At 36.3% G+C, this 19,988-nt stretch overlaps 1 protein-coding gene across 1 annotated transcript; it reads right to left on the bottom strand.

The window, feature by feature from the left end:
• Positions 1-415: 415 nt before the first annotated feature.
• Positions 416-19,931, bottom strand: LOC104917440 (UDP-glucose:glycoprotein glucosyltransferase 2-like). The gene is made up of 10 exons (XM_019610414.1): positions 19,806-19,931; positions 18,612-18,707; positions 17,508-17,610; positions 13,948-14,027; positions 12,444-12,633; positions 11,327-11,485; positions 10,121-10,206; positions 3,317-3,401; positions 1,651-1,733; positions 416-530 (listed from the first exon to the last, which is right to left on the bottom strand). The coding sequence occupies exons 1-10, from the start codon at positions 19,823-19,825 to the stop codon at positions 431-433; spliced, it is 1,002 nt and encodes a 333-aa protein (XP_019465959.1). The 5' UTR covers positions 19,826-19,931; the 3' UTR covers positions 416-430.
• Between the last annotated feature and the right edge of the window lie 57 nt (positions 19,932-19,988).

Genomic DNA, 19,988 nt, shown 5'->3' with positions numbered 1-19,988 from the left:
GGAGACAAGCTTTCAGCCTCTTGTACTGCCCTGCCAGTGAGGAGGCTGGAGGTGCACGAGGAGCTAGGAGGGGACAGAGTCAGCACAGCTGATGACTTAAACTGAACAAAGAGCTGTCCCATATATGGTGTCATACACAGTAATAAAACTGGGGTAAAGGAGGAGGAAGGGATGACACTTGGAGTGATAGCATTTATCTTCCCAACTAACCATTACGTGTGATGAGTCTTTGTTTCCTGGAAGTGGCCTGCTGAGGAGAAGCAGTGAATGAATGCCTTGTTTTGTTTTGCCTGCACATGCAGTTTTTGCTCTGCCTCTTAAATCTCCCCCCACACCCATTCTGCTTTGGGAGGAGTCAGCAGCTGTGTGGTTGCCTGCTGACAAAACAGTCAGCTTCATTATGCTGCTTAATTTTAGGATGAACTTTTACTTACCTTAAAAAACGTTCATATAGATGGCCTGAAGCGACTGAAAAAATGTTAAGTACATCACTTCTATTTTCCTTCTCTTCTGGTGAAATTTCTGAAAACCTAAGAAAACAAATGGATTATCAACTAAGATATACATCTAACAGAAAGAAATCTGAGGTTGTAAAGAATGAGTTTGAAAATTCACAGAAGAAATATCCTGACAGAACGCACTCATATTTTACTTCCATTACACATCTTTATGATTCCAAAATCTTTTACTCCATTCCTGGATGCATTCAAGGCCTGACCCCGTGTCTGAGCAGCCTGATCCAGTGGGTGGCAGCCATACCTACAGCAGGGGTAGGAACTCAATGGTCTCTAAGGTCCCTTCCAATCCAACCCATTCTGTGATTCTGCGACTCTTTTGCAAACAATAACAGCTCATACCCACTCACTCAGAACAAATTTTTCTTTACCAAGATAGTGCTGAGGTGCTGGAACAGGCTTCCCAAAGTGCAGAGTTGTGGATGCCCCATCCCTGGAGGTGTTCAAGGCCAGGTTGGACAGGGTCCTGGGCAGTGTGGTCTAGTATTAGATATGGAGGTTGGTGGCCCTGCATGCTGCAGGGAGGTTGGAAGATGAGGTCCCTTCCAACCCAAACCATTCTATGATTCTATGATATTTGAAACCGAATATATAAATTCTAAAATACTGAGCATTACCTAAAGATGACCACACCAGGTCAAACCACATGTTTAGCCCTGTACTTTGTTGTCAGCAATACCTAACAGTAAATGATGAGGTAAAGGAATAACATTCAACAGTTTGTGGTGATGGGATTTTCCAGGTGTTTTTCATAATTCTTCCTTATTTTTTTTCATAAGTTCATTCAATTACTCTCCCTATAGCAACTCAGGATTAAGGTAAGCTGTCCAGAGCTTTTCTTTCTTGCTGCACAGTATTCTTTGTTTGATTTAAATTTCAAGGATTGTTCTTTAACTGCATATGCCTTCCAGCACATAGAGGGAAGGAATCACAGCTGCAGTCTCCCTCAGAGCATTACTTCAATAGGTTTCTGAAGAGCGAAGGCTTCTTTAGCCAAACTGGTTATGTTATGGATCAATACTGTTGGAGATTCACTTTAGAATCATTTTTCAAGCTGAAGACTAGCTCAGATGGAGTGTATCCCTTCACATTTTTCTTCTGTTTTGATCCCTTTTAAAAACAAATTAATTTGTACCTTGTAACTGATTCCAAATTTCCTTTTTCTGTTGTTCCATCACTAAGGAGATCTTCATTCATTTTATCAGGCTTTTTCTGTACCTAGTCAATAAAAAAAAAAAAAAAAAAAAAAAAAAAAAAAGAATTCACGTCATTTGTGAAGTTAATTGATAATAATTACTACTTCAGTTGGATTATCTAACTGTAGTGGACTAACAGCTTCCCAATTCCTATCCCCTATTCTTATCTAATAAAATAATTACTGAGCTACATTAACCTAAACTGTAAAACTGTCATTTCATACTTTTAAGACCTACATAGAACTTACTACTATAAGAAGCAAAGTAACCAATTATGAAAAAATAGTGATGAATAAACCAAACAGCATGTTCAAACACTCTGTACTTCTTTACTCCAACAGAAACTAAATGTCAGCAGAATCATAGCTCATTTTCCTCCTTTACAGAAGACCCTGCCATGATTCTCTGATCCACCCATCAGCTGCCAGAAGGGCAGTAGGGTGTTGAATCATGCACAAAACTTATCTGAAGGGAAACTGTGATTCTCATAAGCCTGTCAAAAGGAGAAAGTGACCAATCTGTTGCTGAATGAACTATACAGGTTAACTAATTTCTGTTGTCTCAATCAGGTGCTAACTAAAGGTGCCAGGTTAGTTTTGGGTGCTGACCTTAATTTCCTTGATTAGAAGATCAGTATTTTTGAGACATACATGTTTATACTGTTAAGCTAGCACTTGCAGACTTCTTTTCATGTGGTGTCTTCTTAGCTGCTGAAGCCATAATCTAAATAACACTGAAGTGACTCTACAGTTTAACTGAACGACAGAGCTTGCATGTTCTAGTTATTATTTTAAACCACACAACCTTTCACATCCAATAAGTTTCCTATTTTGGCACCCTTGTAGCCTTTCTCCGTGGCTTAAAGGCAGACTTCTCACCCTCCAAAAAGTGAATTCTCTTCTGATGATTCTGGAAACTTTCAGTTACAGGACTGAGGAAGAGACTCAGAAAATAAATGTTTTATTAAACACCTCTTTCTATTTATGTTTACATAATTCTGCCATTCTCAGTGTCTAACATCAGAATATATCCTGAGTATACCTAAACAAAATATTATTTACATAACGTAACGTGTTTTTTCTGCAATTAAGAACAAAAGCCAAGTAATTTCATTTACACAGATGTGGTAACTGAGGACAGAATTCAGTGTGTCTAATTTGAGCTTCCACATTGGCATCTGGACTTGATGTCAAATCCCTTCCCAGTCACAGGGCAGAACTGGATGCCTCAAGAGGTGATCACCTCATATTTAAATCAATACGTGAGCTGGGATGAGCAGTCCTCTGGACTATCTTTCTCATTCTATTAAGCAGAGAGGGAGTTTTAGGCACCAAGTTCAGACTGTATACCAGTATTAAACACCTTAAACTTGATGAGACAAATCCTATCTGTGTTATGCAGACAACTATTTAACAACCTCCCACACAATTAATATAACTCTATTGGATCAAATTAACTACATTAATTTGCATACCCCTCTCTATTTAAATTTACAAAATCTAGATGATATATTCCAGTATATAACTTCCAATTAAATACAGCCTAAGACATGTGAGCATTAGTCATATATAAAGAAATAGTGCAGACAAATATATCTTTACATACTTGGACTTTGATTATTTTGCTTCTGAAGTTGTTTAAAACCACAATAACATCTGCCCGGTCAGCTACAGAATCTGTTCCTTCATGGCTGCGAGGGGAAAAGAAACCATGGAAATGCACTGACTCATTAAAGCATGAATTATCACTTGGGTTCAGTTAGAGTAAGAAGTTTAAGATTCCTGATATTTATAGAAACAATATTTCTTCATTTGCACCTAATTATACCCTAACTTCAGAAAGATTCTGAGCTTTGTTCGGAGCTCATCATTGCTCACAGTTCTAAATTAAAAAGTGAGGGTTAGATTTTCACATGAGATTTTATCAACCAATTAAAAAATGCAGCAGTCTAGAGGTGAATATGTTTTATGCATTCTACAGGTAAATACAGCATTAAAATATTAACCCATGTTTATCAATGATGGAAAACATCTTAGAAATTGCTGACTGATGGCACTAAATGTACTTTTAAAGTTAATCTGTTTTAGAAGGTCTGGGGAAAGCTTCATCACAGTGCTGAAATACAACAACTGGCAAAAATGATTGGCTTTGGCAACAGACAGATCTACAGGACAACAGAAATACAGAGCCATAGAATGGCTTGGGTTGGAAGGGACCCTAAAGATTAATTAGTTCTAGCCTGCTGTGGGCAGGGACGCCTCCCACACGACCCAGTTGCCCAGGTAATGCACCACATGAACATTTGCCCTGCTGAACATCAGTTTAAAGCTATTCGGACATCAATAGACCCCAGTCCACTGAGTAAAAAGTATGAAAAATTTAGCTGTTACTCCATGATGCAGTGTAATGCCAGAACTCTCAAATTTTCTAACATTTATACCTTGAAAGCCCATATATTTTTCCTTCAATCCTTTCTTCCTTTTAAGAGCATCATGTGCTTTCCCCTTGATACAGCTACACATGCAAGATCTTGGTTAAAGAAAGTAATCTGCTACTCCTTACTTTTTGCCTTTTCTTTTTCTTTCCTGCAAAACAGAAATACCTTATCTTGTTTCAACCTGCTTCATATCACTTACCTGAAAGTGACAGTTTTATCTACTGATGCACATTCTCTATTTAAAACATTTTCCTAAAATGTGCCAACGATCATTAATTTTCATAGACATGGCTGATTCTTGCACAAAACAATTTTCAGAATTATCTTGACCCTTCCACTCTTTTAGTTTTACTTTCACACTTTTATGTATACAAACAGTCAGCCAAGAACTGCATTCAGCATAAAAGGGCACAAATCTCTATTGTCAGTGGTGCAATTAAAAAGCTCTAGAATAGTAAAAGAGCCAAACACAAACTGTTGATAGCAGAAATGGCAGCAGTTGGCAAAGTCAAGACCGTGGAAGTGTTTCCATTTTTGCGCTCAGTTTTTCCACAATCAGAACTTTCTCAGTTATTCACTCATTTACCTCAAAATCACCACACTGTGAATTCTGTAGCTGTCTGCAGCTCCATTGATGAAGATAGTTTTCTGAAGTCTTTAAAATACTCTCAAAGTGTTTGGTTTGGCCATAAACTTAACATAATCATTTTGTCTCCCTAAATGTCTTCTGTGGACCGCCCACTACCAAATCAAAGTTGACCCTCTCACAATTGTTTCCCTGAGCTCTGCACTCAGTGCAATGAGTTTCTGTCCCAGTACCAACAACATACTGGAAGCAGTGAGAGCTACCATTAAGTACAGTTAATGCTGGTCTTGATCCAATTTATCAATTTATCTATATTTAGAGAAACTAAAAATGAATTACTTGCAAGTGTATTAAGTGTTACCATAAGAGAAGTAAAACTGAGCTGTTTTGCAAGCTGTAGCATGCTGAAGAAAGATGATACTTCAAAATTTTGTATTTCTCCTACAACTCCTATTACAACGTACAGGCCAGTGCTTCAAGTAAGTCAAGTACAGTAAGTCAAGTACAGTTTAAGTGGAGTGAATGTGACTTATGTACAAGGAAAGAGAATATCCTGCAATACCTCATGGCAAAATTCCATGTTATCAAACGGCCGTTTGAGTTTTGATAGCAATTTGCTATTATTCATAGGAGTATTAACAGGCTCTTTTCAGCAGTGCCCAGTGATGGAACAAGGGGCTATGGGCACAGACCAGAACATAAGAAGCTCCATACAAACATGAGGGAACAATTCCTCACTTTGGAGGTGACAGAGCACTGGAACAGGCTAAGCCAGAGAGCTTGTAGTCTGCTTTTCTTGAGATATCCAAAACCTGCCTTCCTGTGCGGCCTACTGTAGGGAATCTGCTTTAGTAGTGAGTTGGACTGGACAGATGTCCTTTCCAACCCCCACGGTTCTGTGAATGTGTGCGATTCCGTAATACTGATATCATTAGAAGTAATATCAGACATGCCGTCACAGCCCCCAAACATACTTTATCTGCTGTATACCATAAGCCATAGGCATAAAACTTAAATGAAATAGATGTTATTTCTCAACAATTTTCTTTTATTGGAGGCTCAGTTAAGCTTATTTCTACTACTTCTTAAAGAAAATCTGAAAGAAAGTCTTCAGAAAAAAAACACAGATAAATTTCCTTTGAATCAAACTGAAAAGTAGAGTGGTTTTACTTCTCTTCATTTATTAATTTAACTACAGCTCACTACAGTTGAAAAGACACAACAGTATCTTTCACAAATCAGTTTACATGCCTTAAGAAATGAATACTAAATTCTACAGTTTTACGCAATTTTAAAAATATAGTTTTACGGTTACAGTCGATGGAGATTATGTGAACTTCATAGGATTATTAATACACTTTTCTGCTTTCTCAACTGATGGTGACTGGTTTCTGAAATAAATTGAAAACTGCAAACAGATAGAAGGAACTTCATATCCTGTTAACATGTCTTCCTGTAACATTGAAAACTGATGCATTAACCAAATACTCAAAACAGCAAGCATGTTAATAATTTTTCTCATTTTATAATGGCAGCTGATGAGTAAACATCATGTGAAAGTAGGTGCTCCCGAATTCCAAATAATGATAAATATTTTATAAGAAAATAGACCTATTTCAACCCATAGAATTATAAGGTGAGAGAGAAAAAAAGAACTGAAGCTAAAATTGAAGAAGTGCTGTTCCTCTTGAATGGACTGGATGCAAAGTTTCAAGAGGAAGCTCTCCTATACTACAGACCTATGCTGTGACATAAAACATGAAAAAAAGATTGTTCTTTCAAGGAATAGCTGAAATTATGCTAACATACATTCCACATATGAAAACTGAGCAGGGGAATTTCAGATCTATAATCACAGAATCTCAGAACTGGAAGGGACCTCAAGGGATCACCAAGTCCAATCCTCCTGCTAAAGCAGGTACTCTAATGTAGGTCATGCAGGTAGGTTTCCAGACAGGTCTTGAATATCTCCACAGAAGGAAACTCAACAGCTTCTCTGGGAAACCTGCTTCACTGCTCCATTACCCCTGGCACAAATAAGTTCTTCCACATGTTTGCATGGAACTTCCTATGTACAAGTTTTAGGCCATTACTCCTTGTCCTTTCATTAACACACCCCAGAGAAGAGCCAGGCCTCATCCATTTGCCTCCCACCTCCCTTTAGATATTTCTAAACATTTACCATATCCCCTCTCAATCTTTTCCCCAGACTGAACAGATCCAGGTTACTCTGCCTTTCCTCATATGGGGGATGCTCCAGGACCTTAATGATCTTTGTGGTCCTGCGCTGGGCTCCTTCTAGGGGATCCCTGCCTTTAGAACTTGGGAGCCCAGAACTGGACACAGTAGTGCAAATGTAGACACACCAGAGCAGAGTAGAGGGGGAGCATAACCTCACTTGACCTGCCGGCCATGCTCTTTTTAATGTATCCCAGTTAATATAGGTGGTATCTAAATGCCAGTTACTGAAGTAAAATATGACTTTTCCCACTCAGGGCTTTCTTCCAAGGGAGGAATGTGAGGTGCAGACAAGACAGAGCCAGGTTAGAGAAATGAAGAGTGCCTTTTAGTCCCAAGGTTAGTATGTAACCACAGTGATTTTTAGATGACTGAAAACCACCTGGAATGAACTAAAGAAGAAAGTCTACAGCTGAAATGAATATAATGCTTCTGTAGAAGAGATGCCACCCATCAATAACCCCATGTGTAGAGGCACACCAAGGAGTGAGAAAGTCATGGCAGAAAAATTGACAGCAACTGATCAGCAATTCATTGCAATTGCTATCAGCAATTGTTCCAGCTAATTAAGACTCCTGAAGAGCAGAGCTAGCAATGCTCCACTGAACATGCACTTAAAACAACATGTTAAGTATGGTGAGCCACACCTCTGTGCCTGGGAAGATCACAGAATAGATCCTCCTGGAAGCAATGCTAAGGCACATTAAAGACAAAGAGGTAACTGGATATCTACTGTCATCTACCTGGACTTCTGTAAGACCTCGGACAAGCTTCCACACCACATCCTTATCCAGAGAGATATGGATTTGAAGAGTGCTCTATTTGGTGGATGAAGAATTAGCCAAATGATTGTAGCCAAAAGGCTGTGGTCAATGGTTTTATGTTCAGATGAAGGCGAGAGATGAATGGTGGTCTGGATTGGTGCTCTTCAACATCTTTATCAATGACATAGACAACGGATTTGAATGCACCCTCTGCAAGTTTGCAGTTGACAGCATTCTGAGTGGTGCAGCTAATAGAACAGAAGGAAGGGATGCCATTCAGATGGACCTGGACAGGATTGAGAAGTGGGTTCACATGAACATGAAATTCAACAAGGCCAAGTGCAAGCTGCTGCAACTTGGATTGGGGCAGTCCCATACTTGAGCTCAAATTGGGAAAGAAACATATTGATAGCAGTACTGTGGAAAAGGACTTGGAGATTCTGGTATGGACAAAAAGCTGGACATGAGTATGGACATGATAAAAAGCTGTCATGCAAGAGCAGTGTGCTCTTGCAGCCGTGAATGCCAACTGTACACTGGGCTGCATCAAAAGAGGAGTGCGTGGCCAGCAGGGAGAGGGAAGTGATTGTCCTCCTCTGCTCTGCCCTCATGAGTCCTCATCTAAAGTATTGTATCCAAGTCTGGAGTCCTCAGAACAAAAAAGGCATGGACCAGCTCACACAGGTCCAATGGGGGCCACAAAGATAATCAGAGGGCTGGAGCACCTCACCTATGAAGACAGGCTGAGAGAGTTGGGATTGCTCAGTATGGAGAAGAGAAGGCTTTGGGGAGACCTTACGGTCTTTCTAGTACTTAAAGGGACCTTATAAACAGAGGGAGATTGACTTTGTACACAGGCAGGTGATGACAGGACAAGGGGAAATGTGTTTAAACTGACAGAGGGGAGATTTATATTAGATACTAGTAATTTTTTTAAAGCATAATGAAACTAGTAGTACTAATGTTCTAATACAATTTAGTGGGAAACTGCTGCTGAGAAAACAGAAGACAAGACTAACAATAAGTAAGGAGTAAGTAGTTCCAAATTAGCTATTCATTCTCAGGAAAGAGATCTTAGAGACTGTAAATCTGTAAGAATATCAGCTCAATATTGCTAGATCCTAATATTACTTAGGGTCTAGCAATATTAAAAATGAAGACAGGGTGTTACTGTTTCACAGAAAATGAACCAGTAAGGAATTTAACAATGCTACTGCACAATAAATCAGTCTTTACTTACAGCTATCCAACTCAAAATGATAGGGCAGAGTTAGAGAAGACAAACACAAAAGCAAAGAGGATGACAGAAATATATGGAGATCCTCTGAAGGAGGAAGGACCACACTTAGAATTTTCAACTCAGAAATGAGAAAAACAAAGGAAAAAGGCTGATCATACTCTGAATGTCAATCTGTGTTTATTACGAAGAAATACTTTTATTTATGTAGGGTATATTCACTACAAAGCTGCAGAGTAAATTAGTTGTCTTTCTTTCTTAATAAAGCATGCCTTTAAAACAATAGAAAACAATGGCTCTGTAAATATTTAATGCTTCTGTTTTATGTTCTCTTTCAACTGAGGAAACAAAAGGGATTTTGTATTTTAAATCACAATCTAGCAAGATATAAACAGAAGAGATGTCTATCAGATTGGGGTATTTACTGAACAAAACAAGAAGGAATCTAATACTAAAACAATACTGAACAAGATCAATGTCTAAAACAAAATATACCAACTCAGTAACTATTTCAGAAGTGCAAGAAGCAGACGGCACAAAACTACTGTCACAGAACAAGCAGTCTGAAATGAAACTACAATCATTCAATAGATATTTCTATTCAGAACCAGACCTTGATTAAAAATAGTATCAGCCTTAAGTCCTAGATAAAATTTCAGAGATAAATCTCATTCAGCAACTTCCAAAAGTGTAACTCCAAACAAAAGCAAAAAAAAATAAATAAATAAAAAAAAATACATTACATTATTTAGAATATTATGGATACAATACAATCTATCACATACAGTTGCTCTATTTCTCAACATACACATGCAATTGTAGATCATTCTTGAAGGAGCGATGTGAAATTGTTCTTTATTCTGTCACTTAGCCATGCAGATGATATATACAAAAATGTATAGGTAGTGTGCTTTAATTTATAAAAAGTCTTCCTGAAAAGACTTTCAAAGCTGGTCTTGTTCTATTAATTCCTTTTACTTACACTTTCATGAAATAAGATATCTGTTATACACATTAAATCTTGGTTCTTGTTCTACTTTCTCATGTTATTTTTGCTAATTTTTCCTTCAATACGTGCTTTCAAAATACGCTGTACTTAAACAGAATCGTTTATAAGTACATTTCCTAAGCATAGATGAATACTTACGAAAAAACCCGATAAATGTCTTCAGATCTTCCTTTACGCAATCTCAGTGTCCAAGCACCTGGATTTGCTTTCAGCTGAAAATACCCCTGGGGAAAAAAGAAAATACATGCAATTGTTCTGTCATCATTTCAAAATCAGCCGTATACACATACAAACATCAGTCATCCAACATTTGGTACGGCAACCGAGGTTAGTAGCCATTCATTACCTACGGCCATATTAATCCTGAAAGTAACATGTCAGAGATGCAACCACGTATCACCTTTCCTGTATGTCCATATTAATTTCTCTCAGTGTTCCATTTAATTCTAGCTAAATTTGAGATGTATATAAAATCTCCATCCAAAACAATAAGTAACTGAGCATTAAAGAAGTGAACTATTAAATTCACCCTAACCCAAAAAGCTTCTTTGAAATTTCAAATTTTGTCTCTAGTAACTTCCAAGTAAACACGGCTATTCTTACACGGCTATTCTCCAGTTTAGGAACTCTGCATACAGCTAGAAGCTTTAAAATGCTGAAAACCTTCTACTATTGAGAAGGTATTCAGTACTGGTATTAAAGACTCAAAGTTTATTAAGCATTCTCTTCCTTGTGATACAATGCAATTTTCACAGAGAGCTGAGAATAGCAGATTGATAACAGATCTTATTCATCAAAAGTAATCTTTCCCTTTCAAATGAGACCGGACAAAATACATTTTCTCATTTAAAAAATTAGAAGATCTACAAGACTGCTGCCAACAAAAATAATTACCTCAGACAACCAGAGGAATTCTGAGGCGTGGATTTGCCTTACAGAAGCTTTAAGCACTTAAGTGAAGCATCTAAAATAGGAGTCTCCTTTGCCTGGATTATTTGTAACAAAAATGGTTATCTTAGTCAGAAAGTGATTCATACCTTATGTTTGTTGGTGGAATCACCAATCATATGAAGTTATCTACTTCCTACCATTGACTTAAGGCAATAAGACTCCCACTTCAGGCATTTCAGATAAGGATCTGAAATTAGGAGAAATCCAAATCTATATTGGAACATAAGAGCAGGGTTTTGTAGCTGGTCTCAACTTCAGGATACTGTTGTTACTCTGAACACTTCTAACTTTGCAATAGGAGAAACAGATTTAAAGAAAATGAATTTCATAATCTTCTAAAGAATTCTCATGGAGTATGCAATTGTAATGCCTGTTTTTGTACTGAATACTTACCAAGTTGGCCATCACAATAGTATCAACCATGACAGGATTATTCTTTGTGCCCAGAGTGAACTGTAGCCCTCGAGGAGGTTGTCCAGTTGACACATCAAAGCAATGTCCTTCAAGCAATATGTATTCCAGCTCATATTCTGTTACAACAGTTCCTTTTATCTGTGGAAGGAATATCTTATTACTAAATCATGTCATTTAACTATGAGGGAAAATGAACATACTACAAGGACAAACACAATGTATGAGATTTACCTCACATTCAACTGTCAAAACCAAGACGTTCTAGAACTTCTAGGGGGAAGTTCTCTCAAGTTTAAAATAAGTATTCAAGACAAAGAGGAAAAAAATCACTATCTCTAGGATCCTTTCCTCCGCTATCGAGGAAGCTGAACTTTGGTAAGGCAATCCCCAATCTTACTTGCATCATACACTCTCCAAATATACAGTTTTGGTGGAACAAACACCTTCAACATTTTACATAAGGATTGTGAATGAAACAAATTTAGTTATTATGAAACTGAGGATTAAGAATATAATTTTATAAGATCTGAACTAAAAAAGGATAAAATATATTTAAATCTATATTCTAACCTATACTAATAAACAGCAATAATTCTAATACTACTAAAAATGTAAAAAAAAGTGAAGACAAATGGAAAACTAACACATAAAAATACTTAACCGGTACATTTTTATCTCAAAAAATGAATACTTCTGTTAGAAAAAAAAAAAAGAACTCAACACAGCAGATAAACCGATTTTACTTGTATTCTGCTGTTCTTTTTTTTTTAATTTAATTGCTGCCTTTAAACTAGCCTGATCTAGTGGTTGGTGACCCTGCCCACAGCAGGGGAGCTGAAATTAGATGCTGAGGTCCTTTTCAACCCAGGCCATTCTATGATTTAAATACTTGTTTTTGTGGGGTTTTTGTTTGTTTTTAAGAGAGAATGTGGGGGAAAAAAAAAGACAATTAAGTAAAAATAGTAAAACGCTGACCAAATTATCAGTTACCACAGAAAGCATTTCTGGAGAGCAAAATCCCATGACATTTTCTTTTCCTTCTTGTGCTGGCAAGCCCAGTACAAATTTTATAATGCTTACACAAGCTATTACTTACATCCTGCAAATGAATGTTATCAAGATCACAGGAACTGTTCACTGCTTCAACCAACCAGCTTTCAGGAGTGATCATGTTTAAAGTCAAAAGGGGTGATTCTGGCAATTCTAGGAATTTTGCCACAGGTTCAGAAGGAAGGTGTTTGTTGATCCCGTAGATTATTTCTGGTTCCAGAACAAAACGATAGAAGCTGTTAAAGAAGAGTTCAAACAAAACCATGTTGTGAAGTCTGAGTCACAAGCACAATATTCTTCTACATTATGCTATAATACAGTCAAAATATACCAACAGTTTCTGACACCAGCAGCAGAGAGCAGAGGGAAGGAAAGGTCTCTCTGCACCTTTTCAACTCTTATTGTATTCTCTAGGGAGAACATTCTTGGAACAACAGAATAACAATTATTTCCTTCCTCTACCAATATCCAAGAAAATGAGAAGAACCAGAACTGAGGCCAAAGAGCACTGAAGATGGAAGGAATGAGCAACGGTACTCCATATGGAAAAAACTTAACTGTGAAAAGTAAAAAGGTAAAAAAGGCCTGTACCCATCAAGAAGAATACAATTTTCCCACAAATACTTGGACTAAGGTGTATATGGATGCATTTCATATGAAACTATCTCTGTAAGAAAAGTACAACCTGTCCTCAGGGCAGGTTCCAGAACACTTCTTCTTCTCAAGTATGAAAACCTGGATAGTGTAGCTAGCTTTATAACTGATTGTGACAACATTCAGACAAGATACTCAGAAGACTGATGATGTTGTTGCCCTCCTGCAGTGTAAGAGACACGAGATCAATTTTTCACAAACTGACTAGAAACTAAGGACTTCTGCTTTGTGGGTAACCAAATAATTCTCTTCGGCTACCAACTATAGGGCAGACACTATAATCAGTTCCCTCCCATAACACGATTACAGGTAAAATTTCTGATCAATGGATAGCAGCATACAAACATGCCTTTTAGAGAGAAAGGAATCCTCTCTGGGAAGTTCACATCAGTGTAAATGTAACTGAATGAGTGAACTCTGAACTTAATTAGTGGTCTTTATAGCCAGTTAAGAGAAAATTCAATTTAAAGCTTCATTTAAAGCATTAATGACTTAAAACTAAGTCTCAAATATGGACTGTACGCATGTTTAGATGAATTTTGTCTTTAAATTAAGTGTACTGAATCTGAAAAATTCATTATACATTCAGTGGATTGCATTCAAGTTAGGCAGACAATCCTGTTCAACGAGTTTCTACAGGCATGGAAAACTCTCCACTGAATCCTACAGGGATTGCTTCTAAGAGGCGAACTTGATGGACAAGATCACTCCTCTCTGATGCAATGTTGATTTTTTTCTAGACAACTAATGCAACAACAGAAACCACAAACATTAATCACCATTTCTTTTTTAATGGCAGATGTACTTTTAAGGTTTTTTTATCTTTTTATCTTCTTTTTTTTTTAAGCAAACTATCTGACAGCATTTACTTGTAAGGAAAGCTATAAACTACTCACCTTGTCAGTGGCACTTCTGACAGCTTAGATCTGCAGCTCAAAAACAACCTGAGTTTCACATTGACAATGTCTTTCAGTACCTACAGAAAAAAAAACAACCGGTATCATTGCGGCATATTGTCATTTCTCAGACTTCAGTAGGAATCTCAAAAACTATAAAGTTCTAAATATGTCTGATAATTAAGGTATGTTGTCATTAATTCCAAATAAAGGCTTGAATATTTCTAAAAGTGAATGATTTAGCACACAGTATTCCTGATAGTCAAATCAGTAATATGGAGTCATAGACTCACAGAACATCCCAAGTTGGAAGGACCCACAAGGATCACCGAGTCCAATTCCTAGTATGTTTTCAGCAATATTGATTTTTAAAGAGCTGTTCAGAAATTGCTCTTTTTAGGAAACTGTAGAATATAGTGAATTTCTGGAAATTATTTTAATATAGCCAGCAATTGATAAATGGTGTGTTTGAACTATTTTCCCAATTTCAAAACATTCAAGTTATTGTAAGTTTTTCTACTTCTTTTTTTAGTTTATTCATCTGTTCATTAGTAAAATACTCATCTTCTGGATGCTGTTATATAGAAGCTATGACAATACATTTCGTTCTTATTTTCATGAGCTATCTATTTTGTTTAAAATTAAGAATTCTTTAAAGTACTCTTAAAAACCTTTAACAGATTATCCTCATTTATGTTGTTTCTGATTAAAAGTGCTTATCTGAAAGTATAAAGCAGTTGTGTCTGCCTTTATGGATATTATTAGAAAAGCAAATAAGATATTAAAGATAAGTTAAAATATGGATACCACTAAGGCTAACATTACTATAATGGTAAGCAAATTTGGAACAAAGCTAGACAACAGCTTCCTTAAATCGCTCTTTTATTAAAAGTAATATTTTTCTTTCTTTAGCTCAGCCCATAGCTGTGCATTCTTCACTACAGTGGTACAACTTTACACAGAACAAACGCTGCTCACAGTTTGTCACCCTCATTTTGTGTCACCTGAATACCATGACTGAAAAACTGAGCAAAAAATAAAGCCTAGGAAATGGCATAAAAGTGAGAACAAGGGAAGAAACTAGAAATGAGAACCTACACAGCACTAATACTCAATATTTATTACCTGAAAAAGCTTTTAAGATTAACAAATGACTCTAGCATGGATAAATCTCAGGTAACTCTTCTCAGACAGAGGAACCTTGAGGAATAATGTCAGGGCAAAATAAGGTTTAAGACTTATAACAGATATTGCCTGATACATGCTTTTAAAAGTAGTAACTCATAATAGTAAGAATAAATTAATTCAGCAGCAAGTACTGAGGAAAATTCTTCCTTAGTCGATAAACAAAAGGAAATTGGAAATCCTCTTATGGCAAAGTACTAAAAGAGTTCAGTCTGTTTACTTGAATTAAGTAATTTGGATTCTTTTTCCAGGTAATATTTCTTACTGCAACAATTGACCAAGTTACGTAGGTTTATATGTCTTGAAAATGATTTAAACCCAAGTTTTACTTAGTGTATGAAGTCACTTTGCAAAGTGCTTACAGTCAGTTATTACCACAACTCATCTGAGAAGCATTAAGTCACTAAACCACAATTATTCAACTGATCACTTGGAACTGTGTGTGAACTTCAACTTAACGTGAAGCATCTATACTGAAAAAAAATTCTTATGACAGAATCTTCAATAGAACTGATGATATGATCAGAAGATGAATACATAAAGCTTGGAGCTAAATTACAATCCAAGGTTCCAAGTCTGAGTTAACAGTCAGATTAATTAAACACTGGAAATACTCAGCAAGAACTGTGATCTGTACTTTGCCACTTGGCAATATTTAAATTAGGATTAGATTGAATAAATGATTTATACTTCATATGCTAACTGATCATAATAAAGTCCTTTGACCTGTCTGATAATAGGAAATCAGACCAGATTATTGAAGGGGCTTCCTTCAAAGACTTCTTACTTTCGGGATGGAGTAAGAGTTTTTCTTTAAAGACAAACGAGCAAAGGAAAGAAGGTAAAAGATAACTGACAGAAAAAAAGAATTCTACTCAGAACTGATGTGATCTGATTCTGGTAAAGCTAAGTTTGGTATTTAAAAGTCTGCTGTGACTGCTGTCTTGTCTGGAAATATTCAATGCTGAAGTGCATGATGAAACTTTTCGAAAAAGGCAAAACAGTGCTTATCTGGAAAGCTCTACCTGTCTCCCTTTGGAAAGGACAAACAGCAGTTCTTAAGATACAATTCTCTATATGTTAATACAATAAAAGAAACAAACAAAAAAAATCTCCATTGAAATATTTCTGATTTGTTTAGCTTTAAGAGTATTGTACTATTCTCTCTGATGGGTTGGCTTCCTGAATAAGACAGCAGCTGCTATGAATCAAGTAGCATCTACAATAGCTGAAGAGCTTGGTATACCACAGGAGTCATTTGCCTAGACAAGCATTTAGGGAGATACTGCTCATTAGGGAACCTGCTGCACTACAAGAAATGGAGGCTTCTGATTCAAGTTACAAGGACTCCAAGGCAACTTACCATACAATGGACTTCTGCCTGAATGGAATTTCCAGTCAACTCCAAAACCAAAATATTTTCATTTGTTAGTATCAGCGTTTCATTTTAACCGAGATTGGTGGAATGAAAGATCTGATTCTAGAGAAAAACTACTATTTCAAGAGTCTCAAACCAAAAGAAGCACTGTAATATCAGAATTTCATGAAATTTTAAAATGTTTTACATTGCTTCATTATTATGTATGAAAAGTGACTCTCAACTCTCAACATTCCATACAAAATGCACAATAAGGTATGAAACTGGGAGCAAAAAAGTAATGTAAGAATTTATGAAACTTTCATAATTATTGCACAGAAAAAGATAAAACAGGCAGCAAAATTTAAGTTACAGACTTCAGAACTCTAACGGACTATAAAGTGAAGACAAATTTACATTTTTATGGAAAACTATAAAGGAACTGAGGTAGAGTGATATTCTGCAGCTAATGAAAGAAAACTATCTTAGCACCTATGCTTTTAGAACAGTCTTTCTTTGGATGATCAATAGCTACACACAATGGAAGACTCCTAGATACACCTGGTAGCATTAATCAACTGAGAAATACTCTTCTAAGAGCTGAAAGGTTTATAGTCCAATCTTCTTATGATGACATTACAGGTCAGATTTAGACCACCTCATTTAGGTACCCTGGAAAACTAAGGTGATTTGGTTTAATGGAAAAAAATATATACCTTTTAAGATTTTGAAATGGAGATCCTTTCCCTCTGTGTAGCACAGATGACTTCCTCCTTTCCTCCTACTCACTATAAAGAGCATTTATGGACTGAATTCTAAGGGGGACTGATTCATGGGATTTTTTTTTTAATTACAAAAAAAGGTACTTACAAGGATGAACGAGATCATCCCTGACCTTTTAGTATGAATTTTAACAACCTAATAGACATTTTAAAAAAATCTAAATCCTGCTTGCCACTTTACTAAACTGTACATGGAAATAAGAAGTACAAATTAAAAGAAATGACCACCATCTTACAATCAATAAATGAGCCATCTTCTGTGCTTCTCTTGTCAATGGATCAACAATAGCAATAACATCATAGAATGGTTCATTCTCTTGGGGTTCAAATTTTACTACACTGTTGAAAAAACAATTAACAAGTAAGTGACATGAAAACTCTGAATTAAATTTGTAGAAATAACATTTAAAAAAAAAACATTTGTAGGCACTTTTTCGTAACATGAGAGACGCTTGAGATTTCACTGCTTACGAAGACATTTTCCTCTTTCCAAACAGCAATCACTAAAAAAGCCCAACATGAAATCTGATCATCGTTCTCGTGCAGATGTCCTTTCAAAAACTGTACCTGTCTTTGCTCTAGCAGGTTGGCCCCAGCTAAGCTAAATTAAAAATGGTTACTACTAGTATCCCATGACAGATGTAAATTCCAGTTTTTTAGATCTCATTCCATAACAGTGACAGCCAAAGAAGGTGCTTCTGGCATACTCACTTTCTAAACCTAGGATCAGAAACACAAGGATCCAATGTACATACCTGAATACAGTAGGGCACTGGTAAGAGCTGGCCTAGAATCAATCTGTCAGCTGAAGACAGTCCGCTCATTTTTTTTTCTTAAGGAATCTGATGCCAATAAGCCACACAATTTGCATTTCAATGTAACCTAATTGCATTTTAGGATCAAGCTGAAAACAGGAATTCAGTGACACTGCTAATCCACAAATTGTTATGTAAGTATGAGCATGTGTATATTAGCCAATGGTAATCAGAACAAACTGAATAGACTGTACTGGAGTTTTCCACTTTAATGAAGAATAGTGGGGGCTTACTGACTTCTGATCTGTGAAGTTAACTCTAACATTTTGGTAAATTCAAAGAACGTACTCCAATCTTTCCAACTCCAGATCAGCACTTCTATTCACAAGATTGTAATCCTTCTTCAATGAAGGTTAAGGATGGAAAACCATTAGGTATTACTGATTTATCAGACAGGCACACAATCAGTAACTTTTAGAACAGACATGCTTATCCACGCTTCTAAACACCTACTGTAATAATCAGGACATTCTAATTTTAATATGGAAATACTGTAAGTGCATTATAATGAGAGACAGAACTCACCTGTGCTGTTCTCTAAGTAATTTAGCATCTTGTCTCATCTCTGTTTTAGGCAAAGACGACAGTAGCGCATCTATTTTCATAATCAAATCACTGCCACTGTATTAAATAAGGTACATACAGTTTGCAAAGAGTTTCATCAGAAATGGAGTAAAACATTTGGATTATAGTGCATGTCTGTCTACATACGGCTTATTAAAATGAAGCAATATAGATTTATCAGAATTGACACTCAGGTCTGCGATTTGTATTGTATAATCTACTGGTATGTCCTTATTCTATTTTTTTTTTTCCTCTGACAACACCTAGGAACAGACATAACTGAAGACAATTTCTAGTTTACTTAACCAGATCTTTTAAATTTTTTGCATTTCTTACTGGAATTTCTCTAGCTATCTCAGTGGTTCTATTTCAGCATCACTAAACATTTAATCACATTTGATTAAACGCTTTGCCTCTCATTATTTATCTCCTTGATAATTCTACCTCTCCTTGATTTTGTTTTTGTGGTACTTATTTGCTCAGTTATGATAGTGCTTCTAAATAGCAGAAATGACACTCAGACACAGTAGCGCAATACATATTTCTCCACAGTCTTCATGTAAAAATAATGTGATTTTTCTCTCTTCTCTGAACACAAATCAGATGTTTAGATTAGAAGCTGGCTAGAAGCCAACTTTGTACCTGTTCAATCAACAAATGTGTGAATACTGCCTAGCAGGGTATCAAAGCACTACATCTATCCATGCCTCTACAGGCTCCTTTCCTGATTTCCAAAAACAATGCACTTACTTCAAATATCAATATTCATATATTTCTGTGTTTTTAAGATCCACTGGATTTTACCAAACTTATTACTATTCATCATAATTATCTTTAAGTGACCAAAAGATGGTAGAAATTGTTTACAGGAAAAGGTTAGAAGGAAAATGCTAAAAAGGAAACAAGGAACCATTAAAATTGTCTCCAAAAAAGTACTTGGATGCTAAGAGGACAGCAAGTACACAACACAAAACAGTATCACTGTGCAGATATGGTGTATATACAAGTATATGGCATGAAAAGTACTACTGCTGTACATTTGAATCTTTGTTCATATTCCACGTGCAAAAGGATTATTAATTTGTTACTATCAATAAACAAAGTACTTTATCGTATATTTGGATAATAAACCCTCAAAATCCAAAATAATTTTACCTTTTAGTATTGACTCCCATCTCTTTGACAACTGCTTTAATCTTCTCTGCTGAGGTACTGTATGTTATTCTTTCTAACAAACTGAAGTCTTCTGTCTGGAATTCATTTTCACCTAAAGGACCCAGTATCTTGGAGAAAAAAAAAGATGTTACTAAGCACAGAATATCCCAATACTGTTTTGAT

The sequence above is a fragment of the Meleagris gallopavo genome, chromosome 1 (genome assembly GCF_000146605.3).
Source record: "Meleagris gallopavo isolate NT-WF06-2002-E0010 breed Aviagen turkey brand Nicholas breeding stock chromosome 1, Turkey_5.1, whole genome shotgun sequence".
NCBI lineage: Eukaryota > Metazoa > Chordata > Aves > Galliformes > Phasianidae > Meleagris > Meleagris gallopavo.
The sequence above is the reverse complement of the archived record's forward strand: the minus strand, read 5'-3'. Positions and strand labels throughout refer to the sequence as shown.